The sequence below is a fragment of the Dendrobates tinctorius genome, unplaced genomic scaffold (genome assembly GCF_039654945.1).
Source record: "Dendrobates tinctorius isolate UK_male_01 unplaced genomic scaffold, ASM3965494v1 ptg000164l, whole genome shotgun sequence".
NCBI classification, from domain to species: domain Eukaryota; kingdom Metazoa; phylum Chordata; class Amphibia; order Anura; family Dendrobatidae; genus Dendrobates; species Dendrobates tinctorius.
The window spans coordinates 7,257,418-7,276,120 of record NW_027361831.1 but is presented as its reverse complement, the minus strand read 5'-3'; the positions used below and the strand labels follow the sequence as shown (position 1 = coordinate 7,276,120).

The window sequence follows — 18,703 nt, the reverse complement described above, 5'->3', positions numbered from 1 at the left end:
CCTCATTTTGCGGATCCGTCAAAAAACGGATCCTGTGGCATTCGTTCACATCAGTTAGGAACGAATCCGCTTGTCCGCCTTTTTGGCGGATTTTAACTGACACAAAAAACTGAAGTGTGAAAGAGGCCTAAGCTTTACCAGATGCTCCTGGCCCACTCAACCTCAGTTAAGCGACCGTTTATAATGAAATGGGAAAGTGACCTTGAGGTTGTATTGCAAGATTGGGAGGTTGAAAAGATATATAAAACCTCGCATGGTCCTTCTGGCTGTGTGAGGGTCCAAGAAAATTCTTACAAAGTCCTTACTAGGTAGTACACCACCCCTGACACTAGAAAGAAGTGGCAGCCTGATGCACCCTCTAATTGTTGGAGATGTTTCGGGGAAAGGGGATCTTATTTACACATATGGTGGCAGTGCAAAAATATTCAACCATTCTGGAGGAAAGTGCTTAAAATTGCAACAAGACTTTGTCAGCTTCCAAACCCCCCATCCTTGAAATTGATTTTTCTAAACTGGTCAAGCGATCTTGCACAATACAAACATAAAAAATTTCTTATGTATTTGTTAGCAGCAGCCAAAATGCTTATCCCCTTACATTGGTTATCACAGGACTGTCCTACCCTGGCAGAATGGTTGCACAAGGTGAACCAATTATATTACATAGAAGAAATAATAGCCAGCGCGACCTTTAAGATAGGTAAATTCAGTACACACGCGGCTCCGCTCCGTACACCTCGTACACACGCGGCTCCGCTCCGTACACCTCGTACACACACGGCTCCGCTCCGTACACCTCGTACACACGCGGCTCCGCTCCGTACACCTCGTACACACACGGCTCCGCTCCGTACACCTCGTACACACACGGCTCCGCTCCGTACACCTCGTACACACACGGCTCCGCTCCGTACACCTCGTACACACACGGCTCCGCTCCGTACACCTCGTACACACGCGGCTCCGCTCCGTACACCCCGTACACACGCGGCTCCGCTCCGTACACCTCGTACACACACGGCTCCGCTCCGTACACCTCGTACACACGCGGCTCCGCTCCGTACACCTCGTACACACACGGCTCCGCTCCGTACACCTCGTACACACACGGCTCCGCTCCGTACACCTCGTACACACGCGGCTCCGCTCCGTACACCTCGTACACACGCGGCTCTGCTCCGTACACCTCGTACACACGGCTCCGCTCCGTACACCTCGTACACACACGGCTCTGCTACATCAACCCTGTAAACCCCTCCTGACCCCACACATCAACTTCCCCTCATCCAGCACCATGAAACCCAGCACAGCAGAGTCCTGAATACACTGAGGCCCCTGATCATGTGACCCCTGACTCCTCCCCTCCTGTGACCTCATCCCAGGTCCTGTGCGCACAGAGCAGCCATAAATGTGGAGTGCGGCTCTGCAGGTGGAGGTAGGTGCTGGAGATTTCCCATTACTGGGCACAGGGGGCAGTAACCCCTTCAGCACTGAGACTATTTTGGTGTTTTTCTGTTGTACTTTATAAAAAGTATAATGTTTTTATTCCTTTTCCTCTGATAGATACCACCCAAGTTTGGAAAACAGGAAGTAAGGAAACAATGTTCACACAGCACAGTGCCCCTTTCTCCCCCCACACAGTATAATGTTCCCCCAGTACCGCCATCCCCCCACACACAGTATAGTGTTCCCCCAGTACCGCCATCCCCCCACACAGTATAATGTTCCCCCAGTACCACCATCCCCCACACACAGTATAATGTTCCCCCAGTACTGCCATCCCCCCACACACAGTATAATGTTCCCCCAGTACCGCCATCCCCCACACACAGTATAATGTTCCCCCAGTACCACCATCCCCCACACACAGTATAATGTTCCCCCAGTACCACCATCCCCCCACACAGTATAATGTTCCCCCAGTATCGCCATCCCCCCACACAGTATAATCTTCCCCAGTACCACTATCCCCCACACACAGTATAATGTTCCCCCAGTACCACCATCCCCCACACACAGTATAATGTTCCCCCAGTACCACCATCCCCCCACACAGTATAATGTTCCCCCAGTACCGCCATCCCCCCACACACAGTATAATGTTCCCCCAGTACCACTATCCCCCACACACAGTATATTGTTCCCCCAGTACCACCATCCCCCCCACACAGTATAATGTTCCCCCAGTATCGCCATCCCCACACACAGTATAATGTTCCCACAGTACCGCCATCCCCACACACAGTATAATGTTCCCCCAGTACCGCCATCCCCCACACACAGTATAATGTTCCCCCAGTACCGCCATCCCCCCACACACAGTATAATGTTCACACAGTACCGCCATCCCCCCACACACAGTATAATGTTCTCACAGTACCACCATCCCCTCCCACACACATTATGATAGTACAAGTTGCCCCCACAATATGTCCCCCCCCTCCTCCTAATAAATAAATCCTTCCTTCCCCCACTCCTGGTGCAGATGCAGATGACTCCCGTGACACAGCACTGACCTCCTGGATCAATTTCCCAGGTCTGCAGATGTGGCCCCGGGCCGGTGCTATATATTTATTTTTCAGTGTTGTTGGTGCCAATTGTATTTTGTAACAGTTTACACCTGTTTTTTTCCTGGTGTTTTTCCACGTACCGTATATACTCGAGTATAAGCCGACCCCCCCTAATTTTGCCACAAAAAAACTGGGAAAACTTATTGACTCGAGTATAAGCCTAGGGTGGGAAATGCTCCATAGATTATTCCCCCATATGCTGACCCCATAAGAAGCTCCTTAGATTATTCCCCCCATATGCTGACCCCATAAGAAGCTCCTTAGATTATTCCCCCATATGCTGACCCCATAAGAAGCTCCTTAGATTATTCCCCCATATGCTGACCCTATAAGAAGCTCCTTAGATTATTCCCCCATATGCTGCCGCTGCTGCTGCTGCATGTAAAATAAAAAAAATGACATACTCACCTCTCCGTCGCTGGGTGTAAGATACTCACCTGTCCTGCGTCCATGGCTGCTCACCGCTATCTGCCACGTCATCGGTCAGTGACGTTCAGACTGCAGGGGACGCGGCGCGCACTAATCACGTCACCGCGCCCTCTGCTGTCTGAAGTCACTGACCGATGACAGACAGCAGCAAGCAGCCATGGACGCAGGACAGGTGAGTATCGCTATACTTACCCGTCCTGACGCTGTCTCTTGAGCCCCCAGCTTCTCCGCGCTCTCTCTTCCTGTGTTCAGCGGTCATGTGATACTGCTCATTAAAACTCATGAATATGCGCATATTCATGATTTTTAATGAGCGGTACCACGTGACCGCTGAAGGCAGGAAGAGAGAGCGCGGAGAAGCTGAGGTCTCAAGAGACAGCGTCAGGATTGGTAAGTATGACTTGACCCCCCCCGCCCCCCCTCCCCCTCCGACCCCCCGGTGTATATGACTCGAATATAAGCCGAGAGGGGGACTTTCAGCCCAAAAAAATGGGCTGAAAATCTCGGCTTATATTCGAGTATATACGGTATTTTCGGGAAACCTGTCCGCGGCATACCAGTAAACAGATTTTATAAATGCCTCAAAATTATTATGTGTGTATTAGATGTGAGATCTAACAAAATAAACAATTACAGCCTGGTGAAGACGGGAAACCTTCATATAGACGGCCGGTGGTGATGGAGTCAGTGATGGACTCTGGCCAGATATGTTTCTAGAGCCATAGTAGAAGATGAAGATGTCGTCCTCATCATGAAGTAGTTATTCCTCCTGTCACGTGTAATGAATATCTCCTGCAGTATTGCTAATGCCGATTCCAGGGTCGGAAAATGAGACGAGAATTAGCGTTATGGAAGATGAGTCTATGAGGAACGTATTCAGATGCCGACTCCGAGGAAGAAACTGCTTGTTGTCTGTGGCCTAAATATATAGGATTTATTAGAAGGTGTTAAAAAAATGACTACTGTTTAATAATAGATTTCATATGATTCCCCTTATTATCTCCGGTAATTGCATTATTACGCAGGATTCTTTATGATGTTACATCTTCTTCCCATTCAGATTCCCACAATATTGGATCCTCTCAATGTAGATCTTCTATAGAAGATGATTATTCAGATTTACCCATCAAGCATGGATAAGGACAGAGACAAGATGGTGGAGAGGATATTACACTTCACCCTAGAGATCCTCTTCCGGCTTACTGGAGAGGTGAGAGATTCTGATGACGTCACATTACATCATACTTATCTATGGGAATAACAGATGGACAGAACTGGAGAGGTGAGGACTCTGGAAATGTCTGTAGTGAGATTTATTAATGTGTCTCTCCATAATCAGGATTACACAGTAGTGAAGAAGACCTCTAGGGGGCGCTGTCAGGACCCTGTGTCTGAGGGATGGGGAAGAACCCTGAGCCCAATGACGGGGCCTCCACCCCACCCCCTGATACATGAGGACATCAATGACCAGAAGATCCTAGAACTCCCCTACAAGATGATTGAGCTTCTGACTGGAGAGGTGACACTGCTGGGAATGCTGGGATATTATACAGTAATGCTATGAAGGGATTAGGGGGATGACGGTATCACTGTATGTATCAGGTTCCTATAAGGTGTCAGGATGTCGCCGTCTATTTCTCCATGGAGGAGTGGGAGTATTTAGAAGGACACAAAGATCTGTACAAGGACGTCATGATGGAGGTTCCCCAGCCCATCACATCACCAGGTAATAGACAGGACTAAATACACACGGCCTATAATTATCTGTATGTAAAGAATGAATTCAGTCCCTGTATGTGTTTCCTCCAGATCTATCCAGTAAGAGGACAACACCAGAGAGATGTCCCCGTCCTCTTCTTCCACAGGACTGCAAGGAAGAAAATCCCGATGTTCCTCAGGATGATCAGGTAGATGGAGAGAAGGTGTCATGAGATCCCTGTGATGTGTAGACGGCTGTGAAGGTCTTGTGCTCAGTCTTGTTTTATCCACCAATATTATATGTTTTATACTTGTGTAATGAGAACGATGGAGATGGCAGGATTAGAGCTAATCATAGATTACGACACCTATTTGTGGGAGCACTGTGCTAAAAAAAAGCCTCTTTTTTTACGCTGCACCTGTGTCTGTAGGAGTACTGTGTCAAAAAGCCTCAGCGTGTCCTTTGCACCCTTATCTGTGGAAGCACTGTGCTTGAAAACCTTTTGTTGTCACAACCATAATGTGGGGCGTTCTGAGACGTGCCTGCTCCAAATAACACCCCCTTATACACTGAATATCAAAGCAGATCTCTCTTTATTACCTCATAGTATCTTATATAGGTTATTAGTATTCATGCATTGTAACAATGTAATTGGCTCATCTTATCTCTAAATATGTGCTTCCATTAGCATACATACAGCTCATTGGCTAAAGGTAATACTGTCTACACCTAGCTAAATGGTTTAGGTGTGTTTATCACTTAGTTTTGTTTTCTCTCACTTTCCTATATTTTCTATAAGTCTGACAAAGACATTTCTGAGACCCCCCCCTTATCTGATCATAGACTCCATCTTGCAAGGAAAGAGAGAATATGTGTAGAATATCCACAATTGGGTCAGAATAGATAAATATGAATCCTGCTCTCACACTCTGCACCCATGTCTGTGGCAGTACTCTGCCAAAAAGCCTGTATACATACTCTGCACCCATTTCTGCCATAACAGCTTGGTGCAGAGTGCCATAAAAGCCTTGTAGTCATGGTAGTGCCTCATCTTCCAATCTTTTTCCACTCCAAAATTTTTTGAAAATTCTCCAAACATTTTTTCTGAGGCCCACTGAAGTTCTTGTTTTTTTGCCATCTTCTTTGGTTTCATATTGTCTTATATCATCTGATGGAAATGAGTGTTCCTTCTGGTCACATACAGCTCTTCCACAGTCCACAACATGCTAACTTTTTTCCATACATTCATTAACAGATTCAGACTGTTTCTCGACATCTGTAGACAGAATTTTCCAAAAGAAGGCAAAAGTAACTGATTTTAACCCCTTTCCGACATCGGGCGTATATTTAGGCTGATTTCGGATTCCCTCTCTTTGATATGGGCTCCGGTGGTGAGCCCACATCTTTTCCGAGACATGTCAGCTGTTTTGAACAACTGATATGTGCCCACAATAGCCGTGGGTGGAATCGCGATCCACCCACGGCTATTAATTAGCTAAATGCCTCTGTCAAACACTGACAGCAGAATTTAAATGGTAATCGCATCGGAAATACGCGTCACGGGTAACCGGTGTGTCGGCATGACAACCCGAGGTCTCTATGGTTGTCAATGTCGGATTGCTGTGAGCACCATCCAGTGATCGGTACTCATAGCAAGTCAGCAATTCTACTACATAGAGGCGATCTGATCATCACCTATATGTAGCAGAGTCGATCGGGCTATGACAGCTTCTAGTCTTCCATGGAGACTATTGAAGCATGCCAAATTTAAAAAAAAAAATGTTTAAAAATATTAAAAAAAATAAAAGGTTAAATCACCCCCTTTGGCCCCATTCAAAGTAAAACAATAAAAATGAAATCAAACATACACATATTTGGTATCGCCGCGTTCAGAATCGCCTGATCTATCAATAAAAAAAGGATTAACTTGATCGCCAAACAGCGTGGCGAGAAAACAAGTCAACACACCAAAATTATATTTTTTTTGGTCGCCGCGACATTGCATTAAAATGCAATAACGGGCGATCAAAAGAACGTATCTGCACCAAAATGGTATCATTAAAAATGTCAGCCTGGCACACAAAAAATAAACCCTCACCAACCCAAGATCACGATAAATGGAGACGCTACAGGTCTCGGAAAATGGTGCATTTTTTTTTTTTTTTTTATAGCAAAGTTTGGAATTTTTTTTTTACCACTTAGATAAAAAAGAACCTAGATATGTTTGGTGTCTTTGAACTCGTAATGACCTGGAGAATCATAATGGCAGGTCAGTTTTAGCATTTATTGAACCTAGCAAAAAAGCCGAACAAAAAACAAGTGTAGGATTGCACTTTTTTGCAATTTCACCGCACTTGGAATTTTTTTTCCCGTTTTCTAGTACACGACATGGTAAAACCAATGGTTCTTTCAAAAGTACAATTCATCCCACAAAAAATAAGCCCAGAAATGGCCATATTGACGGAAAATTAAAAAAGTTATGGCTCTGGGAAGGAGAGGAGCGAAAATCAAAAACTCAAAAACGAAAAAAGCTCCGGGGGTTAAGGGGTTAATTACCATTCGCAGTTTCACTGTACCATCCTTGTGTACTCAGTCGTCATGGGAGAAGGCCTCATGTTCCAAATCTCTTTCCAATTCAATTCACATTCTTTTTAAATTCGTCTCAAATTTTTTTGTGAGACCAAGTCAAGTTCTCGCTTTGTCCCATCTTGTTGTATTTCTAGTCAAATGTCAGTATCATCTGATGGAAATGAGTTGAGATGAGCGAACCCTAACTGTAAAGTTTGGGGTTTGTACTGTGTCTGGTGCTGTACTCCAAACATGGACTTTTTTCTAGGGACAGGATCAGGGCCGGACTGGGACTAAAATTCAGCCCTGGCATTTGAAGTTACACAGGCCCACTAGTCACATGGTGACTATATAATATTTTTGTACAGTTGTAGGTTACCAGCAGTGAGAGGAGATTAACACGACTATATAACATGTAGTCACAGCTGTGCCCAGGATTTCAGCTCAGTCCTATTTATTGCTTTTAGGTACAGTACTCCTCCCAAAGCTCTGTCCCTTTTGTACGCACGGTGACAGAATTCCTGGCAGAACTGCTATCCATTGGGCAACCAGACCCCCTGGTCACAGCCGCCCCTATCATACCTCCCAACTTTTGAGGAAGGGTAAGAGGGACAAATACTGCGGCGCGCACAGTGCGCCGCTGCAAAATTTAGGCCACGCCCGGCCACACCCATTCCACAACTAGTCACACCCATGTCCACGCCTAATCGCACCCATTTAGCACTGCTGATCACACTGACTTGTACTGAGGGCACAGTGGCTGGCATTATGGGCACACTGACTGGCACTAAGGAAGAGAGAAAACAGAGAGAGAGAAAAAAGAGAAAGAAAGAAAGAGGAAAAAAAGAAAACAGAGAGAGAACAGAGAGAGAGAGAAAGAAAAAAGAAAGATTAGAGAGAGAAAGAAAGAACAGAGAGAGAGAGAAAGAAAATGAGGGAAAGACAGAACAGAGAATGAGAAAGAAAGAACAGAGAACGAAAGAAAAAGAGAGAAAGAAATAAAGGAAGATTCTATAAAGATACTATAGCAGCCCGGCTCCCATTGTAGTGCCCACCTGAGCCTCCCGGTGCAGGACATATCATGATCCGCTCACATGGCCGGCATCCCCGATTCCAAGGCGATCCTGCTGTCTGCACTGTCGGAGGAGGACATGGTGATGGATCTGAAGCATTCTGGTTCTGTTACATTCTCCTCAAGAAATTATGTCATTTCCGGTCAGCTTCAAGCACGTCACTTCAGGTGGAACGTCATGTGTGTGTTTTAAAATGCTCCTCGGGGATCCGCCGTGTACTCCTGTGTCCGTGGGAAAAGCCCGCTTTGTATGATTCGTACACACTTGGCTCAGCTCCGTACATCCCGTACACATATGGCTCCGTTTCGTACACCTCGTGCACGCGGCTCTGTTCCGTACACCTCGTACACACACGGCTCTGCTCCGTACACCTCGTGCACGCGGCTCTGCTCCGTACACCTCGTGCACGCGGCTCTGCTCCGTACACCTCGTGCACGCGGCTCTGCTCCGTACACCTCGTGCACGCGGCTCTGCTCCGTACACCTCGTGCACGCGGCTCTGCTCCGTACACCTCGTGCACGCGGCTCTGTTCCGTACACCTCGTGCACGTGGCTCTGTTCCGTACACCTAATACACACATGGCTCCGCTCCGTACACCTCGTACACGCGGCTCTGTTCCGTACACCTCATACACACACGGCTCCGCTCCGTACACCTCGTACACACACGGCTCCGCTCCGTACACCTCATACACACACGGCTCCGCTCCGTACACCTCATACACACACGGCTCCGCTCCGTACACCTCGTACACACACTGCTCCGCTCCGTACACCTCGTACACACACGGCTCCGCTCCGTACACCTCGTACACACACGGCTCCGCTCCGTACACCTCGTACACACACGGCTCCGCTCCGTACACCTCGTACACACACGGCTCCACTCCATACACCTCATACACACACGGCTCCGCTCAGTACACCCCATACACATACAGCTCTGCTACATCTACCCTATAAACCCCTCCTGACCCCACACATACTTATCTCATCCAGCACCATGACAACAGCACAGCAGAGTCTTGCAGACACCAAGAGGCAAGGCTGAGCGCACAGGACCTGTGATGAGGTCACAGGAGGGGCGGAGTCAGGGGGTCACATGATCAGGGGTCTGGACAAAGGCTCCTGATCATGTGACCCCTGACTCCTCCCCTTCTGTGACCTCATCACAGGTCCTGCGAACAGAGAAGGCAAGCGATACTGGGAGTGGCTGCGGGGGCGGGGGGTCTCATGCTGCGTCGAGGATGGGGTGCGTGGGGGGGCGTGGTGGATTATCTCCCTGCAGTGCGGGAGGAACTTGGAAACTATTACCGCCGTGCCCGCAGAGGGCCAGCGGCAGGAGCAACAGTGGCCGCAGCAGCTGGCAAGCGGCCAGATGATCGGGCGCTGCCGCCCGCGGCCCACGTGACAGCGGCCCAGCGGGAAAATGCCCTGTTGGTTATATTGCCAATCCGGGCCTGGACAGGAGGCAGCTCGAGTGAGGGACAGTATTAGGTTCTGTGTGTGTACTCTGCACCCGTCTCTATAGAGTACTCTGCCAAAAAGCCTGTGTAGGTGTACTTATCAATACAGCCTCTTTGGGGGGGGACGCTGCAAAACAGCCTCTTGTTGTTTTCTTTTTATTATCATTTCAACTTGGGGAGGCCACAAAACATTGGGAATGGCAAATAAAACAAACTGCGGTGGAGTATAACAATGGGTGAGTGCAGCTGGTATTCTTCGCTTCTCTATTTAGCCGACAAGTCCTGTGGGAGCTACGCCTGGTTAATTTTAATAAATATTAACTTGCCAACGTTGTGGACATGCGGATGCTCCTGTCTGTGATCACACCCACTGCCGTGTCAAACACACATTCCGTCAGTTCCATTTGCCACAGGGCAGGCCAGCACCTCCAAGGTGTAAAGGGCAAGCTAATGCCATGTGACCAATTTGGAGACACATAAGTTAAATGAGGCAGACCCATCAGTCAGTACGGGGAGACATGTGGATACATACCCTTCCACCATGTTGTTGAAATGCTGCATCCTACTAATACGGAACGTATCAAATGGTGATGCTGGATGTTGTGGCATGCTAAGGAAGGTTTTCCACATTTTGCCCAGCTAACACTCCTTTTGAGATGGTGCCAGTGTGTTAGCGGCGACCTCCTCCTCTTGTTCTTCCACTGAATCCTCGATGTCAGGTGAGAACTAAACTGTGTTCCAAATTATTATGCAAAAAGAGTTTAGGAGTGATAAGGTTAGAATTTTTTTTGTTTGTCATTTAAACTCATTGATGGTGATGTGTGTCAGGGCTCTTTATATCACTGAAAGCAATTGCAGATACCTGTGCAAATTAGCTTGGCAGGTGTGTCCAAATAAAGGCAAGACTACTTAAGAAGGCTGTTCCACATTATTAAGCAGCCTACATTTTTTGCCAAAATGAGAAAGAAAAAGGATGTGTCGGCTGCTGAGAAGCAACAAATTGTGGAGTATTTAGGTCAAGGCATGACTACAATCAACATTGCCAAGACACTTCATCGTGATCATCGCACAATCAAGAAGTTTGTAGCTGATTCCCAGCACACACGTGTGCGTGCTGATAAGGAAAAATTGAGGACTCTTTCCAACAGGCAATTGCGTCAGGTTAAAAGAGCAGCTACAAAAATGCCTTGTCATAGCAGCAGACAAGTTTTTGAAGCTGCTGGTGCCTCCAACGTCCCCCGAACAACAAGATGCAGGGTCCTTCAGAGGTTTGCAGCTGTGCGTAAGCCATCCTGTCGACCACCTCTATCCACTGCACACAAGCAGAAACTGCTCCAGTGGGCCAAACGATACATGAAGACTGACTTCCAAACTGTTTTGCTCACCGATGAGTGCCGTGCAACGCTCGATGGTCCAGATGGATGGAGTGGAGGATGGCTGGTTGATGGACACTCCATGAAAACATGGCTAAGGCGCCAACAAGGAGGAGATGGAGTAATGTTTTGGGCTGGAATCATGAGGAGAGAGATTGTCGGCTCCTTTAGGATCCCTGAAGGGGTAAAGATGAACTCCATAATCTATGTGGAGTTTCTAAAACAGCACTTCCTGCCATGGTTCAAGAGGAAGAACCGTGCTTTCCGCAGCAAGATCATTTTCATGCATGATAATGCACCGTCTCATGCTGCAAATAACACATCTGCATCTCTGGCTGCTATGGGCATAAAAGAGGACAAACTTATGGTGTGGCCACCATCTTCCCCTGACCTCAACCCCATTGAGAACCTCTGGAGCATCATCAAAAGGAGTGTCTATGATGGCGGGAGGCAGTTCACATCTAAGCAACTGCTCTGGGAGGGTATTCTGTCCACATGCAAAACAATTGAAGCACAAACCATGCAAAAACTGACAAATTCAATGGACGAGAGAGTTCAGAAGCTTCTTTCCAACAAGGGGTCCTATGTGCAAATGTAACATCACCTAGAAAAAAGTTTTGACTTGAAAACTGTTTGATTTCATTTTGTAATAAGCTGATAATGCTTATAATTTCACAATTGACCATTTTTTTTGTTCAAAATTAAAAATAAAAAGGTTGAAAATTCTGCTGTGCATAATAATTTGGAACATGCATTTTGAGTGTTTATTATTTTTAAAAATATACTGTTTTCATAGGCAGTTTGTTCAAAAACATTGCAATTATACTAAAATATTAGATGACTGGAAAATAACAATGACTGCAATTCATATAGGTAATTTAGAGAAAATATGAGGAAATATTTTTTGCATAATACTTTGGAACACAGTGTAAGTCAATAGTGTGTCTACCAGTGTGCACTTGTATTCCCACATTTTCCAATCCCGCTTCAGTGACAGAATTAAGGATGGTACATCATCCTTGTAGCGAGGATCCAGCAGGGTGACCACCCAGTAATCAGCACTAATAACAATGCGGGCAACTCTGTTGTCATTGCGCTGGCACAATAGCATGTATTGGCTCATGTATGCCATGAGGCAACGACAAGCTGTCCTTGGTTGGAGGTGTATCTCCTGTGTCCTCTGTATCATCTTTATCCCCTCAGCCACGCTTCAGTGATGTCCATGAGCTACTTTGAGTGCCACCCTGCTGGAAAAACGGTTCCTTCTCCAAAACTGTCCCCTGCCTGGACAATTGTATACCTGGTTTCTGTTGGTACAGGAACCCACCCTCCGAGACATGTATGGACGACAGACCTGATAATGGTTTGAATGGTCCCTGTTCCTTTTCCTCCGATGCCACCACCTCATCCATCATCGCCTGAAGCGTTTTTTAAAGGAGGTATAGGAGTGGGAGTAATGCACAGTTTCTCCAGCATATGCACAGTGGAGTACCACCTTGTTGGTATGTTGCATATGAAAGAGGAAAGGAAGAAGTTATGCTGCAGTGCAGACAGGCAAGCAGAAGGATGAGAACACCGAAAGCACGCACATATGGCCCGCACTTTCTCAGCAGCTCTGACATCTGAGTAAGTTTCCAGGAAGCTCTGCACCACCAAATTCAGGACATTCGCCAGGCAAGATCTGTGCGTCAAATTGACTTGGCCCAATGCTGCTATGAGATTTTGCCCGCTATCGCACACCACCTGGTCGTGCTTGAGCTTTAACAGCAGCAACCATTCATCGGTCTGTTTTTTTTATTCCTGTCCACAGCTCTTGCACGGTGTGGGATTTTTTCGACAAATAGATGATTTTCAGAACGGCCTGCTGTTATTTCCCCTTGGCTGAAGTTGGTGGTGCAGGTGTTACTGACCGGATGTAGAGGAGGCAACCTGGACTGAGAAACATCCAGCAGTACTGGGTGATGGTAGAAAATGTGCCAATGCACTTTCTGCCTCAGGCCCAGCCACCACTACATTTACCCAGTGGGTAGTTAGGGAGTTATAATATCCCTGCCCATGAATACTAGTCCACATATCGATCATGTGGATCTTGACACTGATGGTGTTGTGCAGTGCACACCTAACGTTTGTGTAGGGCATAGGTGGCCCGCCTGGAAAAATAGTGGCACCTGGGAACCACGTACTTTGTTTCCTGTGATCTCAACATATTGTTACCCCTTTATAAATCACTTTTGACTGGGAGGAAGAGGCTAAGACCACAGCAGGAGGAGGCTCAGATCTTTCCTGTGTTTTTTTTTTTTTAGAGTTACTGTATACTCCACTGCATCTTATGCTTTGCGTTCAGATGCCTCATCATGCTGGTTGTGCTCAGGTTAAGAGCTTTTATGCCTCGCTTCAGTCTTTGATGGTCCTATGAACCCACCCCCTAGGATGAAGCGATTGTGAAACGCACGTCATGGTTCCTTCTGCCTGAGCAGCTCCATGATCCAGTATTAGCAGTTTGCATGTCAGAACCTTTATACGAGCTTTTATGCTAATTTCATTCACAGCACTTTACAGCTGACTATATGCTTTAAACCTTTCATGCATTTGCACTTTGGCACATCTCACTACCAATTATCCTTGCTGTTCCCCAGTGGATCCACACCTATAAATTTTGTTGCGTATTCTTATAGCCAAATAGTGCTCTAAATTTTTAAAAAATATCTTCTGGCACCTTAGTATGAATATTATTTAACTAATAGGGAATTAGACTTGAGACATATAGATATACAGTATAAATCTTTCTTTTGGTACCCTTTTTTGATATTTGGTTTTGTTGCCAGCAATTATTTTTTCTACCATCCTTTGTATCCCATGTTATATACTATTAACTTGCATGTATGTGTTAGCACTTTAGTATTTATTTCATAGTTTTCAATACATGCAGATCAACAGCAATTAGTTTGTGCATTCTGTTTAACCTGTTCTTACTGCCCTACAATTTTTTTTTTTTTTTTTTTTTTTTTTAACATATATCTACTTTTTAACTTTATAAATCAATTAGCTGAAGAGCCCAGCGTTGCCCGGGCATAGTAACTAACTACGGTTAGTTCTAACAAATTATAATGATTATATTGCTTTTATAGAAGAGACGGGATGGATTGATCTATGGAGACAGCAGCATCCTTTTAAGAAAGAATTTTCTTGTTACACGACGGCCGCTCGCTGCCTATCCAGAATCGATCATGCATTTGGAAATAGTGCTGTATTATCGGATCTGCGTGAGATTGAATACCTTCCTGGGGCAGTATCTGATCATTCTCCATTGGTGATGGGTCTTCATCTAGATGGCCCTGGTAGATATAAGAGATTCCGTATACATCCATTTTGGTTATCCCTTATTGGGGAACAAGATAGAATAATAGATCAACTCGATGTCTTTATAACAGATCGTGATGATTTCCCTGATAGGTTGGTGCTGTGGGACACGCTTAAGGCATACTTGAGGGGATGTGTTAAATCCACAATTTCATACATTAAAAGGGAGTCACGAATTGGGGAGCAAAGGCTTGCAGAGGAATGTAAATCATTGGAAGCCGAATGTATTAACCCCTTTCTGCCATGAGACGTACTATCCCGTCCATGTGCCCTGGGACTTAATTCCCAGGGACGGGATAGTACGTCATAGCGATCAGCAGCACCCACGTGGTGAGCGCCGCTGATCGTGGCCAGGTGTCAGCTGATTATCACAGCTGACACCCCGGCACAATGTGTCAGGGGCGGTCACGGACCGCCCCCGACACGTTATCCCCTTGCACACCGCGATCAAACACGATCGCGGTGTACCGGGGGTTAAAGGGAAGCATCGGCAGGGAGGGGGCTCCCTCCGTGCTTCCCTGAGCCCCCCCACAGCAGCGCAGTGTGCAGCGCTGCTGCGGGGGGCTTCTTCCCTGCAGGCCCCCGAATCCAAGATGGCGACGGGGACCTTCGGGGGCCAGCAGGGAGCTGACTTCCTCAGTGCCAGCAAAGCGAGGCAAGGACAGTGATGTCCCACCTGGGACAATGTAATAAAGTTAAAAAAAAAAAAAGTGTTAAAATAATTTAAAAAAAATCGCCAAATAAATTAGAAAAAAAAAAAAATATTCCCCCAATAAATTCATTTTTTGGAAAAAAAAAAACAATAAAAGTACACAAATTTGGTATTGCCACGTCCGTAACGACCTGCCCTATAAAACTGTCCCATTAGTTAACCCCTTTAGCGAACCCCTTAAAAAATAAAAATAAAAAAGAAGCAAAAAATAATGATTTATTATCATACCGCCGAACAAAAAGTGCAATAACGCGCGATCAAAAAGACGCATGTAAATATCCATGGTACCGCTAAAAACGTCATCTTGTCCCGCAAAAAATGAGCCGCCACACAGCATCATCAGCAAAAAAATAAAAAAGTTATAGCTCGCAGAATAAAGCGATGCAGAAATTTATTTTTTATATAAAATAGTTTTCATTGCATAAAACCGACAAAACACAAAAAAAAGACCTAAATGAGGTATCGCTGTAACCGTACTGACCCGAAGAATAAAGTCGCTTTATCAATTTTATCGCACGCGGAACGGTGTAAACGCACCCCCCCAAAAGAAATTAATGAAACGCTGGTTTTTGTTAATTCTGCGTCCCAAAAATCGGAATAAAAAGCGATCAAAAAATGTCACGTGCCCAAAAATGGTACCAATAAAAACGTCAACTCGTCCCGCAAAAAATAAGACCTCACATGACTCGGTGGGTCAAAATACGAAAAAATTATAGCTCTCAATATGTGGTGATGCAAAAACTATTTTAACAATAAAAAGCGTCTTTTAGCGTGTGACAGCTGCCAAACATAAAAACCTGCCATAAATAGTAAATCAAACCCCCCCGTTATCACCCTCTTAGTTAGGGAAAAATAATAAAATTAAAAGAAAATGTATTTATTTCCATTTTCCCATTAGGGTTAGGGCTAGGTTTAGGGCTAGGGGTGTGTTGGGGTTAGAGTTGGAGTTAGAATTGGGGGTTTCCACTGTTTGGGCACATCAGGTGCTCTCCAAATGCAACATGGCGTCTGATCTAAATTCCAGCCAATTCTGAGTTGAAAAAGTCAAATGGTGGTCCTTCCCTTCCAAGCTCTGCCATGCGCCCAAACAGTGTTTTACCCCCACATATGGGGTATCCGCCTACTCAGGACAAATTGCAAAACAACTTTTGGGGTCCAATTTCTTCTGTTACCCTTAGGAAAATAAAAAATTGGGGGCAAAAATATCATTTTTGTGGTAAAAAATGATCTTTTTATTTTCACGCCCGGGCGTTATAAACTTCTGTGAAGCACTTGGGGGTTCAAAGTGCTCACCACACATCTAGGGTCCATGGGGGGTCTAGTTTCCAAAATGGGGTCACTTGTGGGGAGTTTCAATAGTTTAGGTACATCAGGGGCTCTCCAAACGCACATGACACCCGCAGACCATTCCATCAAAGTCTGCATTCCAAAACGTCACTAGTTCCCTTCCGAGACCCGACGTGTGCCCATACAGTAGTTTTCTCCCACATATGAGGTATCAGCGTACTCAGGACAAATTGGACAACAACTTTTGGGGTCCAATTTCTCTTGTTACCCTTGGGAAAATAAAAAAAATTGGGGACTAATTGATCATGTTTGTGGAAAAAATGATTTTTTTTATTTTCATGCCCGGGCATTATAAACTTCTGTGAAGCCCTTGGGGGTTCAAAGTGCTCACCACACATCTAGATAAGTTCCTTAGGGGGTCTAGTTTCCAAAATGGTGTCATTTGTGGGGGGTTTCCAATGTTTAGGTACATTAAGGGCTCTCCAAAGGCAACATGACACCCGCAGACCATTCCATCAAAGTCTGCATTCCAAGACGTCACTACTTCCCTTTCGAGCCCCGACGTGTGCCCATACAGTAGTTTTCTCCCACATATGGGGTGTCAGCGTACTCAGGACAAATTGGACAACAACTTTTGGGGAACATTCTGTAATGCTGTAGATAAGCCTCTGATGTAGCCTGAAAGAGAAGAAAAAGAAATTAGATTATACTCACCGGGGCGTGGTCTGGTGCGGTGGGTGTCGCGGTCCGGTCCGTCGCCTCCCATCTTCTAGAGATGACGTCCTCTTTCTTACTTCTGCCGCGGCTCCGGCGCAGGCGTACTTTATCTGCCCTGTTGAGGGCAGAGTATAGTACTGCAGTGCGCAGGCGTCGGGAGAGGTCAGAGAGGTCCTTGAGAGACTCCAACATGTTTTTAGAAACATTTAGGCTATATTCACATGTATTATATAGCGGGGGTGTCTCAAACCAATGTCAGATATTTAGAGGTAGCAAATTGGTATATCATAAACAATAAAACATAACCTTTAATGATTCTTTAAAAACCATACATCAAATCAAAACAAACATGTGCCAATGTGCAATTGTGCAGTGTTCTATTAAAAACAAACCGTTTTGTACTAAATAAGGTACCATATGGCCCTAGACATTAACGTATTTCTTGTCAGGTGTTTCAAAACCTGGAATCTCCGACCATATGAGCCTTGTATATTTGTAATTGTGTGCCGACCAGGCCTTTATGTCATCAGAATTAATATTACTTAATAGACATATATCCAGCCCGTATATAAATTAGCACATCATATGTACAGCATCGGTCAAATGCATAAGCATAAAATCACCTCATGAGCAAATTGTATCCATTTATGATACCACTATAGAAACTGAGACCGCTGTACTTATCTTTAAACGCTTCTATAAAGAACGGATGATCAGGTAAGGTCCATCTGAAAACCCAAAATCGTGACCCGATCTCCAGACTTGTCACCCAACGCGTTTCGTCGATGCCTGACTCATCAGGGGTATTGTGACACCTTCTTCTGGCGCATAGCACGCCCGTTGTAAGATAGCTGCCTTTTATAAATCGCGGCATACCGCGGCTTGTTGGCGTTTCCGGTTGCCCCGTACAGTACTTCCGGTTTGCGCATGACGCCGGCATCTGCTCAGGCAACTTGCCCCACTTCCTGGGTTTTCCTAAACAGGCGCCGCGCGTCATGTTGAGACAGGAACCGACCATACCCTGCCCCACTTCCTGGGCGTAACCGGGCATGTCAGTCTGCATATCAAGATATTGCGTGATTGGTCTAGGCAGTCACCTGACCATCACGTATCAGTAGGAGCCGCTCACTTTATTTTATTGCATCAATCTAATAGTGCGGCTTCATTTAATCAATCATAAATGTTGAATGCGTCCCCCTATCATTATTTATACGGGACCCGAATTGTTAAGTCATTTTATGATTGCATAGGCGTTATGAATCAGTACAAAACGCCAACACCCATATTATGGACATTGTCAGGGATTATCTTGTGAATGAAAACAAATTCTTTACACTCCGTCATAGGAAAAGAAGCAGAAAAAAGAGTCAGGATACCAAATGCAAAATATGTGTGATGTGGAAATTATTCAATTAATTTTGTTGCATGCTTATTTGTTATTTGGAGAGGTGAT

The 18,703-nt window shown here is 45.6% G+C and overlaps 1 protein-coding gene across 1 annotated transcript in view; it reads left to right on the top strand.

The window, feature by feature from the left end:
• Positions 1-1,285: 1,285 nt before the first annotated feature.
• Positions 1,286-18,703, top strand: part of LOC141052925 (uncharacterized) — a 44,203-nt gene continuing 26,785 nt past the window's right edge. Inside the window, 5 exon segments of the mRNA XM_073550246.1 lie at positions 1,286-1,432; positions 4,057-4,206; positions 4,336-4,515; positions 4,599-4,722; positions 4,806-4,903. Coding sequence (XP_073406347.1) covers positions 1,406-1,432; positions 4,057-4,206; positions 4,336-4,515; positions 4,599-4,722; positions 4,806-4,903 — 579 coding nt within the window. The 5' untranslated portion in view covers positions 1,286-1,405.